Source organism: Cupressus sempervirens, chromosome 9, assembly GCF_028749045.1.
Source record: "Cupressus sempervirens isolate cs-2001-9-10 chromosome 9, ASM2874904v1, whole genome shotgun sequence".
Lineage (NCBI taxonomy): Eukaryota > Viridiplantae > Streptophyta > Pinopsida > Cupressales > Cupressaceae > Cupressus > Cupressus sempervirens.
In genome coordinates, this window is record NC_143126.1 from 15005567 (window position 1) to 15022084 (window position 16518).

At 35.6% G+C, this 16518-nt stretch overlaps 1 protein-coding gene across 2 annotated transcripts in view; it reads left to right on the plus strand.

Moving 5' to 3' along the window:
* The window catches only part of LOC149537412 (DHHC-type zinc finger family protein), a 50524-nt gene that overhangs the window by 15266 nt on the left and 18740 nt on the right, over positions 1–16518 (plus strand). For both annotated transcript variants that reach the window (XM_089802907.1, XM_089802908.1), the window contains exons 2-6: positions 3032–3125; positions 14764–14858; positions 15001–15168; positions 15291–15363; positions 15481–15533. In XM_089802907.1, the coding sequence (XP_089659033.1) occupies positions 3032–3125; positions 14764–14858; positions 15001–15168; positions 15291–15363; positions 15481–15533 (483 nt within the window). The remainder of the gene's footprint in view (positions 1–3031; positions 3126–14763; positions 14859–15000; positions 15169–15290; positions 15364–15480; positions 15534–16518) is intronic.

Sequence of the window (16518 nt, forward strand, 5' to 3'; positions counted from 1 at the left end):
GATAAGGGCAAGTTTCAGCAACCATCTTAGCAGAAGTCTTTTGCTCCAGCATCCGATGGTACCAAAAAGAAGAACATTCAATGCAACTATTGCCACAAGTATGGTCACATGAAGGTTGCATGTCAGAAACGCTTAGCTGCCCAGTCTAAGCAATCAGGTTCGCAACTCAAAGCGAACAGTGCAGAGCACACTGAGCAGGTGGAATCTGCCTTTTATGCCTTCATGGCTAAAAGACCCGCAGATCATGTACAGTCATCTGCCTGGTACATTGATTCAGGTGCCTCTCGACATTTCACTCACCGCAGAGACTGGTTTACTGACTACCAGCCTTATTCAGATTCTGTTATCTTTGGTGGTGGAGAAGAGTACACGGTTGTTGGTAAAGGCAACGTTCAAATTCAGTCTGTTGGGAGGAAGCTCATATTCCTTGATGTGTACTATGTTCCAGGGATGGAACTAAATCTACTCTCGGTCAGTCAGTTGCTGCGACATTCTCCACACTTGGCAGTCACCTTCAGTTCACATCAGTGCACCATCATTGATCGGGCGACTAAGTCTACTATTGCAGTTGGTCTTGAGGATCATGGTCTTTTTAGACTTACTGATTCTGGTGATTCTCAGGACTTAGCTATGGCTGCTCGGCGATCTTCCATCACCACACTTTGGCATCAGCGATATGGGCACTTAAATGTGCATTATCTCTCACAACTTGCTCGGGATGAGCTTGTTCTTGGTTTGCTAGAGATTCAAACCCAACACCTTGGAGTTTGTGACGCATGTCAGGCTGGGAAGCAACATCACACACCTTTCCCCAGTGGCGATTCTTGGCGAACTTCTCAAGTACTTCAGCTTGTTCATGCTGATATCTGCGGCCCTATGGCCACTCTTTTTGTTCTTGGGTACAGGTATTTTCTGTTGTTTGTAGATGATTTCAGTAGAAAAATGTGGGTGCATTTCCTTAAAAAGAAATCCGATGCATTTATTGTATTTCAGAAGTTTAAACCCTTAGTTGAAAAAGAGTCTGGGAAATCTATTATTACTCTTAGATCAGACAATGGGGGGGAATTTTGTTCTAATGTTTTCTCCAGCTTCTTGGATACACATGGCATCCAACGCCAGTTCACCACACCCCACACGCCACAACAGAACAGTGTAGTTGAACGTCGGAACAGGACAATCACCGAGATGGCAAAGATGAGCACCATCAGATTAGTCTTAGCCATGGCAGCACAGTTTGGCTGGAAGGTCCATCAAATGGACGTAAAGAGTGCTTTTTTGAATGGTGATCTCCATGAAGAGGTCTACATGACGCAGCCTCCTGGTTTCAAGGTTGCTGGTAAAGACCATCAGGTTCTCAGATTGGTAAAAGCTCTCTATGGTTTGAAGCAGGCCCCTCGGGCATGGTACATCAAGATTGATACGTACCTCAGTGATCAAGGCTTCAAGAGGAGTTCTTCAGACTCAAATCTGTACATCAAGACTACTGACAGTGACATCATCCTTCTGGTTATCTATGTGGATGATCTGATCATCACTGGCAGTTCGGCATCTTTGATTCAGGGAATCAAACAACACTTATGCCAGTCTTTTGATATGACTGATCTTGGGCTCATGCATTATTGCTTAGGTGTTGAAGTTTGGCAACAGTCTTCTGGTATATTCATCTCTCAGTCCAAATATGCCAGAGCCTTGTTAGACAAATTCCGAATGCAAGATTGCAAACCTGCATCTACACCTATGGAGAAAGGTCTCAAGTTATCAGCCAAGTCTGATTCTCCTTCCGTTGATGATACTACGTATAGGCAACTAGTAGGCAGCCTCATCTACCTATCTGCTATTAGGCCTGATATCAGCTTCGCAGTCAGCTATATTTCACGCTTTATGACAGCTCCTAAGGCTGATCATTGGATGGCAGCAAAGCGTGTGCTTCGTTATGTGAAGGGCACTTCTGATTATGGACTTCTGTATTCTCGGAGTTCTAATCCTAAACTAATCCTAAACTCAGTGGGTTCACAGATTCAGATTGGGCAGGCTCTGTTGATGATAAAAAGTCAACATCTGGATATGTGTTCAGTTTGGGATCCGGTGCAGTCACATGGACCAGCAAGAAGCAGCAGGCAGTTTCTCTCTCTTCTACAGAGGCTGAATATAGAGGGACTGTTAAGGCAGGATGTGAAGCTGTCTGGCTTCGTCGGATGCTTGGGGATATGCAGATGTCACCAGCAGGACCGACTACTCTGTTTGTTGATAACGAAGGCGTTATCAAGTTAGCACGGAATCCAGGCTTCCATGAACGAACCAAGCATGTGGATGTTCATTGTCATTACATACGACAGCTGGTTGAAGACGGGACTATAGATCTGCAGTATGTTCCTACCTCAGATCAGACTGCAGACATTCTCACCAAGCCTCTTGGTCCTGATAAGTTTGTCAAATTCAGAGGACAGCTTGGTGTGTTAGATAGATTAACCATTATGGGACGGTATTACAATAATAGATAAGACGTCTATTATTAGTTAATGGTTATCTTGTAAATATCTTTAGCTTTAGTTTGCTTTCGTTTTTTGCTTTCTCTGGAATAGAATGTTTCTATTCTTTACGATCGTTTCCTAAGGAAACATCGTCTCTTCCTTTTGTATAAATTGACCTTTCGGTCTCTGTTATTAATAAGCAAGTATTTACCAATTACCTTGTAATATAATATTGTTAGCTGAGAGTGTTGTTATATGTCTGCCATAAATGGTCTTTAATCAGTGTAATTGGCCACTTCTATTGTCTTTAATGCTTCACAGCTAAAACAAGAATGTGAGAGAATTTATATATAAATAGATTCTCTCCTTTGGGCTTATTTTCTGTTGTTATAGGGTGTAATTAGGAATCAACATTATATAAATTTTCCCAGTAGCTTTACATTCAATTCTCATGGACTGTTGAAATCTCATGTTCTTTGTTAAAAATTATATAGTTAAATATAAGTTATGATTATATATTTAAATTCTAAATTATGTTTTCACCCTTGTGTTCATTACAGAAAGTCAGCTGCAGTTGTATGTGGAACAAAGGGTAGAAATGCACTTCTGTCAGTTGAGTATTATTGCTGTGACCGTCCAAATCCAATTTTGCAGGTATAAATTTGTAGGTTGACTAGATTAAAGGATTTTTCCTTCGTTCACCAACATTAAAGATTTGGATACATAGGACATGCGTCTTCCTACCTGTAATTTTGAATATACTGTTCTTTCTGTTACTTTGCTGGGATAGTCTTTTAGTTTTTTCTTATTGTAATGACCTTTAGCTTAAATTATAAATGATTTTTCTTATTTTATTGATCTATAGCTTAACTTAAATCATACAATTTTGTAACTAGATGTACTTTAATATACCATTTACTTGCATTGGCACCCGTAGACATTCATGCTATTTCTTTCTTTTCTTTTCAGAAATTGAAAGTGTGAGGATTACTAGTCTATTTTCTAATTTCAAGTTTTATGATTTGTGATTAATTAGTCAATTTAAATAAGAAATTCTGGTCTCTTTTGCAAATCTATTTGATTTTTTTTAAATTGAACTTTTGAATCTAGATAATCATTTATTGGACTGAACATTATTAAACAACTTTTTAACAATTAACCCTAATTTTATTTGTAATTGGATTTGAAATCTTTTTTACTTCATATTTTATTGCATTTCTAAATTCAAATTTGACTTTTGCTTTACCACAATTTTTTTTTAGTAAGGGTAATTAGGGACATCATTGAGCATTCATTGAACCGTGGCACCCTTTCAAGGATGGGCACTTTAGCATTTCAACATTTATGAATAATCAAATGGGTGGCAGGCTAGCCTATTGTGATTGAGATTTTAGCTTTGGTTACTCCAGAAAATTTCCCTTGCCATAAGACAACAATCTGATAGAATTCATATATTTATTATAGGGGCAATTGTTATTTTTCAGTGAGGATATGGGTCCTTCCTTTATATTAAAAAAGAGAGATGTTGTATTCTATTTAGATTAAAAAGTTCTGTAGTAGGATAAAATTTACTAACTCCCAAAGATAATAAAGATAATGGGAAGATATCATCAACCCTGAAGTAGTCGAAATTCAAAAAAATGGGGAACAATACAATAGAAAATTCTAATCATCAATATTGGCAAAATCCATGGCACCCACCTGCTAGAGCTTCGAATGCCACCACACGGACTCTCCTCTTGCAAATGAGGAAGACAATAAGAACACAAGAAACGGTTCTGTGCCACCAGGGTATGCGACAGCAGAACGGTGGCAGCTAAAGCATTAGAATCATAAATTAGGCAACCATGAAATCTTGCATGTGGGCCTTCTATTGAGTGAGTGTGGTCATGTTTGTCTCCAACTCTTTGAAAGCACCCATGGTGGGTGAACCTTTTGATTCTACTTTGGACATGGGTTGAACCATCTTGGAAAAGTCTCAATCTATCCTGTGTGCTTCATCCAGATCTCATCTAAATTCAGCTTGAACAAAACCAACCACATTTTAAATGGCCACAGCCTTATCTGGACTAATAAGAGAAAATTGGAGGAAACAAGATTATTCTAGATTTTGCCCAGCTTCTCTTGCATAGTGGTACAATCCAAAATATCCATAATTGCCTGATTTGCCAAACTGCTTTGTATGAAGACTCTCATTTGGAATTTGTGATTGAACTACGAATTACCATCTCTCATTTGTTTGCATATAGGAAAATAGGTGGCTCCATGACAGAATGATAAAACCTAGTAAAGTAAAAAATAGAGAAGGGTGAGATAAATAATGAATTTTTCTCCTTTACAATTGAAATACATCATTAGCTTCACAAAGGAAAAAATAGTTTCCTTTACCTCGCCTGTTACAGGTCCCATTTATAGATAAAACAGTAATGAGATAGGAAATAAAGGGCATCCTTCCATATTGGAAGTGAAAGAAAGCAAGGTGCATGGAAATACTGCCTTCCCCAATTTAATGAGAAGAGTAATGTGCAAATTCTAAGCTTTATAACTATAGAAAGTAGAAACACATATGAACGTAAAATAAACAAGTGCCATGTAGTGGTTAGTATTTGCCGAAAAATTAATTCTAGTTATAATATTTAATATAATTATAATTATAATATTAGGTATAATATTTGAAGTAAAGTTATAATATTGAATGTAATAGTCAAGGTTGCACGGGGACGAGGGTACTTGGGGTACTTACGATACGCATACAGCTATTTTTCATAATAGGGGACAGGGGTACTTGGGTATGTCAAACTTGATATTTACTTAATACTTTTATGTTTATAGAAAATCTGAAATTACGAGTCAGGACAATGGTTTTTCAAAACAAGAACAGTGATAAAGTTTGCAAATGTAATGTATTGTTTTCAGTTTCAGATTTGCTATATGTTTGTAATAATAGCATATGATAAATGTTTAAATGCATAAGAGAGAAGACAGACTTTAAACATGAACAAGAAGACCATAAATCATATGACAATGACATATTGCAAATGATAAACTTCGAACTTGAACAGTGAAAGTTTATTTTTAATTTAAATTGTACCAAAGTTTCAAACTGATTAGGTATTGAATTAAGCTTGATAAACAAGAAGCTGATATGCAGACAAAAAACCAAAAAAAATTTCAAAAATCTTAATCAAGGTCCTTAGCTAAGATGCTCTCCACCGAGTACTCAGTACTTGGGATATGTGTACCCGGTACTTAGGTACCTGGGTATGAGTACCAGGGGTGTGGGTACAAGTACCCATGCAACCTTGGTAATAGCATATAATTTAAATATTAATAAATCAATAAAATATACATAAATCAATTAGATTTTTTTTTGAAAATAAACATAATCTTTTAATATTAACTCTTGCACAAATAATAAAGCAAAAAATTAAATTTTTTTAATTTATTAATATTATAAAAGGTTATAGTTTCTAAAATTATTTATTTATAAATTATAATAATGATATGTAGAAGGTCACCATAAATCAATGTGAGCTTATTTATCTCAAATAATAAGGTAGTGGATCCAAAAATGTTGCCTCAAAAATTGCAATACACAGCATTTCCGTGAAATTCATGTATTAAGGCCTCAAATTGTTTAGCAAATGAGTGTAAAGATAAATAATTTTGATCATTTTGTTAGTTAAAAATTTGACATGTTTACTTTAGAAAAAAATTTAAAAAACTTTTACAAAATAAAAACGCTGAATTCTAATTGCTTGAAAAGAATTTTTAATAACTAGTTAACAAAACTCATTGCAATAGTATATGCCTACCGGCAAATACTAATAATATACCATAACAACGCAATGCATTATTTAGTAAATAATATACCATAATAACTCAATGTTTTTGGTTCACATATGGGTCTGTACTTGTTAGTCATAGAGACACACTTATGGTTTTCAGTTGTATTTCTTGTTCTCAAATATTAGATTTGCAGATTTGTCAGTTTTGTGGGTTGTATTTGACTTCAAATGCTCACAAGATCAAGGCACTAGTTTTAATAGTGTACCCTCTTATGACATTAATTTAAAATTTATAAAGCATATCATTTGTTTTAATTTTTTGTAGTTTTTAGGTCCTACCAAAGGAATCTCTGGCCAGTTGAGCTAGAGCTGAGGGGAGTCATCTTAAGCGATGGATTTGTTTGTTGTAAGAAAACTTCTAACAAAAAATATAACCGTTTCCACTTAACCCATAATAGATCTGAAACAAATATACCATTGAAATCTACATGCAAGAGAATAGACAATATACCCACAAAAATGTGACACAAGATATACTCTGGGAAACCCTCATTGAGGGAAAAACCCAGCCTCCAAAAGCATCCAAAAACACCATTGCAATATAACCATGGAAGACTTCAAAGCCATATCCACAACCAAACAATCTACGTGAACAAGCATGAATCCACACATCCCATGCCATGCTTCCAACCTTCACAAATGCTCCTTTGGCTAACCTGTCAAGCCTTGTTCCGCTCGACTCTTTCCTTTTTTGCTTTCTGTCTTCTCTACACAACAACTACCCTTGTGGCTGCTTATATAGTAGCGAGTTCCACAAAACCACCAAGTGTTATTACATAAATCATGTGCTAAAACCATGTTCTACCTAACCTATTGACCCCACATTTAATATTGGAAATTTAATTATTTTTTTCCAATATTAAATAATTACATGAAATATTATCACAATGTTACAATACAACTCATCAAGTATATCCCATGGGAATCTTTGCAGGTTGCACGTCCATCTAGGTGCAACATTACATAATAAAATAAAATAATACAGTATAACAGTATTATGCAATATGTGCAACACCCATTATCTCAACAATCTCCGAGTTGTTGTATACACCGCATAGGGTCAATCTGTAGCCACATAAATGAACAAGGGAACAATCCCTCCTAGCACATCTACCATCATGGATCAAAGTACATGAAGTGCTCCATCCTGGTAGCCGCAACAAAATCAAAGTATCCAACATTTCAAACATGAATGATCTCACCTTCTATTATATCACTGCCACTGAACATACATAAAAGTCATCCAAAGAGAAAGCCACCCAACTTGTCACATTAAAAGATCATAAAATTCTGTACCAATTGAAAATTTCAAGCACAAAAAACCTGATCCAAAGGTTAACACATATATCCGTAGTTGTCAAAATATCCATAGCTGAAATAACACCCACAACAAGTGTGAAACTCATCCAACTATTCAGACCTCTTAAGGTATACTAAGTGAATCTCACATCACCGACATATCCAATCTGTAACTTGCAATTGCAAGCTTCAAGAGCAATACTTGCCACATATATACCAAAAAACTCCCACTGCAAAAGATAATGTCAAATCTATAACCAATCCACTCACAACATCTCAAAGAAGTGAATCTATGTAGTCTCAAAGACATCCACAACACATAAACCAATAATCTGCAAGAAAAAACTCTCATAACAAGTCCCCAATGCTCTCCTAAGTTCTCCACAACCAACAAAAGAAAGAGATAAATAAATAACCACATCATCTTTCATATGACATACATAAGCACAAACCAGTGATCACAATCTTTAACCAATTTCAAATCCAATGTAAGTAAAACTGAGCATCCAGGAAGATAATCAAGACCAAAGAGAAACTATGCAAATCATAACTTGTATCATGTCCTTCTACACACACCTCTCGATGTAAATTGTGCAAGTATGATCCCTCCATAAAACCCCAACCAAGAAACCACAACAACACCCAAATCATACCATATAAATAATCATGGATGTAAGCCTCTCACAAGAAGATCAAACTCATCAAGCATTCCTAATCCAAGGAATATGCCCAATATAAAACCATCTCCCAAACTCAACCAACATAAAAACATATGTAAATGGAGATAACCAATGCTAAACCATCTCTCAAATGAACCCTCCAGAACTTACTCGTGTACCATAGCTCAAGATCCATATCCATGAAATACAAGCATAAACATAAAATGCACCTGAGAGGAACAATGAGCTATACCTCTTAAGTAGTAAAACTACTGAGTAGACCAAGAGTGGGGAATGAGAATGCTTATCAAGATATCCAAGTCTCCAATCGAGACTCATGTAAGAACAATCTTCTCTCAAGTCCATATTAGGTGAATGCCCTTCCGACTTCATGCTGAAACCATCAACCGTCCCAACAAATACTTCTCTAATCCAAGAGAAATCAACATCACCACTGTCTCTAAGTATCCATGAGCATTTATAACCAATCAATCCATGCCAACTCCAAATGCAACATAGCAATATCATGAAGTATTCGGCTTATGATTAATGTACTCGATATCAAGAAACTAAACCAAGATCATTGTCAAAGTTCCAACCATGGCCTCAGGAACATAAACATGACAACATGATCTAACCATCTCAACCAAAGAGATAACATGCTCCATATGAACATACTATAACATGTCACAACTTTAAACGTGTATGAAGAGTATACCATGACATAAAAATGAAACCATCCTAACATCAAGGGTAACATGTCAAATGAAAGTATAAATCACACCTTTACTAAGAACCCCATTAGTCCTCAAGATGCAACCATCTCCATACACCATGAAGGAAACCATCTCCACATACCATGAAGAACATCCCCACACACCATGAAGATAACCAAGAACCCCATGAGTCCTCAAGATCTAACCATCTCCACACACCATAAAGATAACCAAATGCACCATGTGAATGTCAAAGATGCTTCTGCAGCAATAGGATCTAAGACAAATCTCCAACATCTGCAAACACTCAATAAGTGTATCAATACCAAAAAAAAACTCGCACTCAACTATGGTACTGAGTCACCCATTGCATCATAAAATCCATTTCCTACATGAAGATCCTCCAGGTCTACACTCACACAACCAAAGTGTTAGTTTCAAGTGAAAACAAGATCTCCAAACACAAGAAGATACAAACCAAACCAGGAACTAATTCTGCACTGTCATCTCATCACTGTCACAAGCTCCCACTAAACCATGTATCCAAGCTATCGATGACATCATGATGAAAAAATACCATCCTCTAACTATGAGAATCAACCAAGGCATCAAACCATCAAAGAACTCAAAGTGCATATCATGAGCTCCTCAAAAGAAACCAACGAACCATGATCCTCAACCAAGAAGATATACCCCCATAACCAAATCAGAAATCCACGACAATGGACATCAAGGATGTACTTGTATATCCAATCATGTCATGCCAAAATCCATGACATCGTGATCACATCCATGAACCGAGCATTTGACTCAATATGTCCAACCTGTCAGCACAAAATAGTGAACCACAGTCTTCCACCATGATTGTACCTGGTAACAATATCTCATCCCTTCTACATGAAGAAAAAATCAACAAATCATGTGATTTAGGTCATAGACAACCCAAATCCAAGCCACCAATTTGAATATGCATCAATAATGAAAGGTCAATGGGCAAAGGTAACCCATATCCAAGCTACAAATGCAATCTGTAAGTATAGACTGCTTACAACATCACACAACTTGTAGACCCAACAAGTTATCATATATATCCAAACCAAACACTGATAACCATATCATCATGAGACCAATCTGAAATATGAACAGAGTATACAATGATATCAAATCTTAAATCTCCAAAATATACAATGTCATAAACTCATAATGTCAAACATAGTCAATACATACCATAAACTGGTCAGATTAACATATCACCAAATAAACCATGTCAAACTTACACCAAATTTGAACCAATATGCAGAGCTCTTCAAGAGCTTTTTGTTGACTACTCAAAGTCCAAAATCCGACTCCGTATGCACAAGTTATACCCTAATTTATGCTCAAAATAAACAACATTTGACTTTTAGGCTCTTAAAACCTGACAAAATGTCAAAATCACAGAACCAAACTTACACCAAGTTGTAGTGCTCTGAATTAGCTTTCCAATGCTTATAAGAAGTCTGTAATCCGATATTTAGAGAGAAAGTTATGACCGTTTTATTAAGACAGTCTTTTTACCATTTTCACTGTGATATTTTTTTTTATGTGACAAAAATTCCAACAGGAATAAATTTGACAGTCATCACGGGTTGAAAATAAAAAAACTCTTTCATTTCCTCTAAACATGGCCAAACTAGGGCATATTATGTATCAAAATTTATGGAAACAACGACTTGGATCCAATGGTGAGGTTTGTTTTTACCTAGGAGGTCATTTCTGCAAGCCCCGCCCCCCCCCACCCAAACATCCAAAAAATCCATTTGTCTAACAATTTCACATGCCTAAAATCTACCAATATCCCATCATAACAACAAACTCAAAACCCTCTGATCTACAATAAACAACTCATATATCTTGCCTTTTCTTTTATCCTCTCATGCATTCCCATAGATTCAATCTAGGGTTACAACAATAAAATCATAGCTCTAATACCACTTGTAAAGAAACTTGCAACAAAAAATATAATTGTTTTCACATAACCCATAATAGATCTGACATAAATATGCTATTGAAATCCACATGCAAGAGAATAGACAACATACCCACAAAAATGTGACACAAGACATACACTGAGAAACCTTCGTTGAGGGAAAAACCCAGCCTCCAAAAGCATCCATCACCATGTATTATTTAGCAAAAACACCATTGCAATACAGCCATGGAAGCCTTCAAAGTCATAGCCACAATCAAGCAATCTATGTGAACAAGCATGAATCCACACATCCCATGCCATGCTTCCAACGTTTACAAATGCTCCCTTGACTAACCTATCAAGTCTTGTCCCGCTCAACTCTTTCCCTTTTTGTCTTCTGTCTTCTCCACATAACAACTATCTTTGTGGCTGCTTATATAGTAGCAAGTCCCACAAAACCACCAAGTGGTATTACATAAACCATGTGCTAAAACCATGTTACCTAACCCATTTACCCCACTTTTAATATTGGAAATTTAATTATTTTTCCCCAATATTAAATAATTACATGAAATATTATCACAATGTTACAATACAACTCATTAAGTATATATCATGAGAATCTTTACATGTTGCACATCCTTCTAGGTGCAGCATTACATAATAAAATAAAATAATACAATATAACAATATTATGCAATGTGTGCAACACCCATTATCTCAACATTTGCCATTATTTGTTAGATACACATACCTACAGTAATTTTCTTAATATGGCGTCTTATGGGTTTGCTTGCAATTGTTGTTAGGGCATGGTTAGTCGAGGTCTAGGCTATAATCTTTTATTGTTGTTCAATCGTCTTGTTTAGACCTTAGCGGAACACCCTTCAAGGTTTACCAAAGCTCAAAGAAGAAGAGCTTGCTTACTCTTATTAATTGTCTTCAAGTTCAAATCATCTATTCTATGTGGATGAACCTTGCCTCTTAGCCTAGGATTATTTTATTCTCTTTATCTTGGTTTTAAGTAGAAGCTTTAGGAAAACAGATTAATGGTCTTGAACACCGACACTTGTGAGTATATATTTTACGTGCTTCAAGAAAGTAGAAAGGTCCCTTGCAGTAATTGTAAGACCCAACAATTAATGCAAGCTAAATACAATAGGAGAATGTGATGAGTGGGAGGACAATATTCACAATAGATAATTTAAGTTATTTGCGTGGCTCTTTGCATGTATCATAATAATGTGATGAACTTGTTGAGTGAATTCAGAGTGCAAACTAATTTTTCCAAATTGCAACTAACAAAAACATGACAAGTAGTCCGAACAACATTGTCTTGAGTCATGGAAAATGGAAACCATATATTTGTGACACGTTACTTGCAATACTTCTAATAAGAAGAGATTCCTATTCGTAGGCCATGCTTGAGAATTCAGATGTTTCCATAGTCAAGGTTTTTAAGACTAGGTTAATGTAAATGAAAGCTTAATTGTGTGTAGTAGCATGTAGCAGCTGCAAGGAACTCCAATTATTAGATAGTTCCATGAAGTTTTAGAATGACAGGATGTTGTAGAGTGGGAACCAAGGACACCTTTATTTAGGGGTGACAACTAGTTGGGTTCTTAGTGTGGAACCCTTGGGGGGCTCAAGGTTTAGTGCCCTTAGGGTCTATGGACAAACATTTTCAAGATGACACATACCTTCATAATGCATGCCATTTTCATAATTCTATCACTGTGTTTTCTTCTAAACCAAATTCACATTATTTCTAACCAACTCTTCATTCTTGAAAGAACTAGTGGTGAAGTTGAAGAATTTATTTAGTTTAAATGATGAGGACTGCAGCTTTTAGAGCTCTTTTTAAGTGTTCAGGGTATTGGAAGAGCCCTTTAGATTTCAGGGTTAGGATTAGTAACCCAAAATTTTAAAAATTGATCGAGCTTCTTGGGAATATTAGGCACTTTCTAGAAGTCTCTAAATCTGGGGGATACCCTAGTAACATTCCCTCTCTAAACGAGATATCTCAGGGATGTTTCCTATGTACTAGGAGGGATGGCAACATGGCAGGGACACTTCTCATCCATGGGATGTCCCTATCTTAGAATAAATAGAGAATTTGGCGGAGAGAATCCTCGCAGACTCTTGATTAATTGGTTTAGCTAAACTGAAATAGTAAATTCCTTAAGTAGAGGGGGATGGAAATTATGTAAACCTTGTACAAGATAGAGATGGAAAAGCCATATGATAAAAGTAGATAGGTTATCTAGGTTAAAGAAACAACTAATGAATAAAATAAAAAGTGAATCTAAGGAAATAATGTTAATAATGATTAAGGCTGGTTGCAATCTATTCCAGATTCCAAAGTAGAAGAAGGACCAATGTCCTTAACAAATTTCTTGAGAGGTCCAATACATCATCTGGTGATGTTTATTGGGAAATGCCATAGGCAAGATGGTCTAGGTTTATAATCTTAAAGCAAGAAAAGTACTCAAATGATTTCTTCTATCTCTAACAATCTTCCAAAAATAAAGAGAAAATTGTTAGTACACATTTGCATTTGTGGCTTGTATTGTAAGGTCATTTCAAAGATGAGTTAACTCTCTATGCATGGTGTGAGAAGATGATGACTAGGGTACTTCAGTGGTTGTGTGTGATTAAGATGCTGTCACATTGATTTACCATCACATATGTGGATGGTTATACTAGCAAAAGGTCATTTAGCAGCTCTGTCAACTTGAATGGGTAGAAAGGATGTCTATAATTTAGCAATCTAAGCATCCCATGTAAAACTCAACATCTGTAAGAAAATATTTCCAAAGGTAAAGGGTCCTGAGCACGTGTTTAAGCTAATAAAAGTAACTATGGATCTGGCCATCTCCCCACAAAAACAATAATCTTCATTTGGACCTCATAATAGACATGAAACTTGAAATAGAAGGGCGTATCTGTCCATATCTTGGAAACAACAAATATTAGAAAGCTTTTTGCCTGTGGAAGGGCAGTAGACACTGTTTGTTATTGTAGATTAACCATCTCAAGTGGTTCTCCATGTAAGAACACCTCCTTCAGTATGATTGAAATATGCCATGATGGCAATATTTTCAATGAAATTCCAATATTCCTTGTGATACATGTTAGTCCATAGTTTTACGTTGATGTAGACCTGCCACATCAGGCCTCTTTGGTCATTGGTTGTAATTTGTTGCTGTATCTTGAGATACTTAGTGATAGGGTTTCTTTTATCCCTCAGGGGGACCCACTTCTGTCCTCATTTGGCATCTATTTTAAACTAAAGACATAAGATTTCCACAGTTTATAATTATGTGGATTTGAGCTTGTGGTTTTAATTTTTAACTGAGTACATCAACATTTCAAATCATACTCTATGATTCATCATCAAGATGGAGAGCTAGAGAAGAAAATATGATGTATCATATAGTATGATTTGAAATGTTGATGTAAAAAGGAACACAATTAAAACCAGAGACAGCTCAAATTGCATCTATTTTAAAAAATCTCTCCTGCAAATTAAGGCAAGCCTTCAGCTCTAAATGGAAGTTTTTGGTCACTTTTATGAATTGCTGCAATTTGTTGGACCTTAAAATTTGTATGCAATTTCCATTTTAGGTTCTTGCTTTGCCATATATCTGCACTCGTCATGCTCACTATATGTGTGAAGTTAAACCCTTAACTGTATTATTTTACCTTTTGTGCATGAGGTATGCCCTAAAAAAACCTATGTTGACCCTAATGTGTTTTTCTTGTCTTTGACAATGCATATAGTGGTTAATGCTTGTGGGCTTTGTTTTCCTTTGGCAGATATTGTATTTAACCACCATTGGAGTAACTTACTATTTTGTGTTGAAGTCTTCCTACAGCTTTATTCCTGGTTACTATATCTCGGGAATACACTGGTAAGAATTAACACTTCTATGCTAGGTATCTTTTATGTGATTGGAGTCTTGGACCGTAGAAATCACAATATGATTAATGCTTGACATTTACATTATTTTGTGGTGAATATTCCTTAGAGGCTGTACAATGATTCTTGTGCAGGTATATGAGTATGATTGCTGTGCTTATAGGGATTATTCTATTTACAATTACCAGTTTTTCTGATCCCGGTACTATCAATCCTGGAAATGTTTCAAGGTTCCTTTCAGCATACTGTTATGATGGTATCATATATACTGAAAAGGAATGTGCAACATGCAAGATTTCAAGGTTTTCCTTACCCTCTCTTTCATTGTGCATTGACAAACAAACTATTGAATATTTATTTGACAAGTGATTATTGTGACTGACTATTTTAACTGAGGTGTTTGTTCTCATGTTGGTTCTTTCAGACCTGCAAGGTCTAAGCATTGCAGTATTTGTGACCGCTGTGTTGCGCGTTTTGATCATCATTGTGGGTGGATGGTCTGTTTACATTGGCACCTACATTTCATTCCTTGAATTGACATATGCCTCTTATGTTGGCATGGATATATTGTTGTTCAGACATATCTGAAATCATATTCTTTATATCAATTACAGAATAATTGCATTGGCGAGAAGAACCTCCGTTATTTCTTGGCATTCTTACTTTGGTAAATTTTCTCCTACTTCTGTACTATCTAATTGGATAAATGTAATTAAGACTTTATTTTCATTATATTTCTATTTACTGTAGGACAACTAGTTTTCAAATCATGTGGATATGATTGTTTCCTGATTATGCAATTGCTGCAAATGTATTTGTAGCCCATCCAAATGAAGTTACTGAATTTGGAGTTAAAAAGTAAATTGGGTATCTTATTCAGCAGTTCTAAGATACTGTTTCTATTTTGGATCTTAGCTTAGTTTGCAGGTCTGGTTTGTGGATTTGGCTAATTTATTTTGAGCTGGGTTTGTTTGAGTTATGTTTTACAATGAAAAACAGTTAAAACTATATATGCATGCATACATCTATCTATATACAATTTAGTTCAGAGCACAATGAATGATTATGTAATAAATAAAACCACCATAAACTTGAATGTCATGATAAAAACGAATATTACAAAAAACAATCAACTATCAAATTTCAATATTAGAGTAAAACGTTAAAAAACATCATCATTGATATTTATTATTTGATGATGTACGAAGATTTGAAGAAAAACATCATCATTGATATTTATTATTTGATGATGTAGGAAGATTTGAAGAACCGCAATCTTTATTGATGAAGGGGACTACTTGATTATATAGAGTAAATGATGTACCAGATCATACCATACAACAATACCGAAAATAAAGTAATAATCACAACAACATGACAGAAATATATGATCTTTATTTCCAAACATAATGTATACAATCCTCACAATACTACCTTCCAGTAGGAAGTAATTACATATATAGTGCTAGGTGTTCAGTTAAGAACTTAAGATTAGAAACCATCAACAACTGTTCAAAACTAATTGGAAGTAAAATAACGTTATATCGACAACTATTTATTCCAACCATCTTGATAGCATCCATCAATCACGTCCGAGTTTTCTCTAGCTTAGCTGCCTACTGTTGCAGATGCTGCTCTTTCGTTACCAGCGT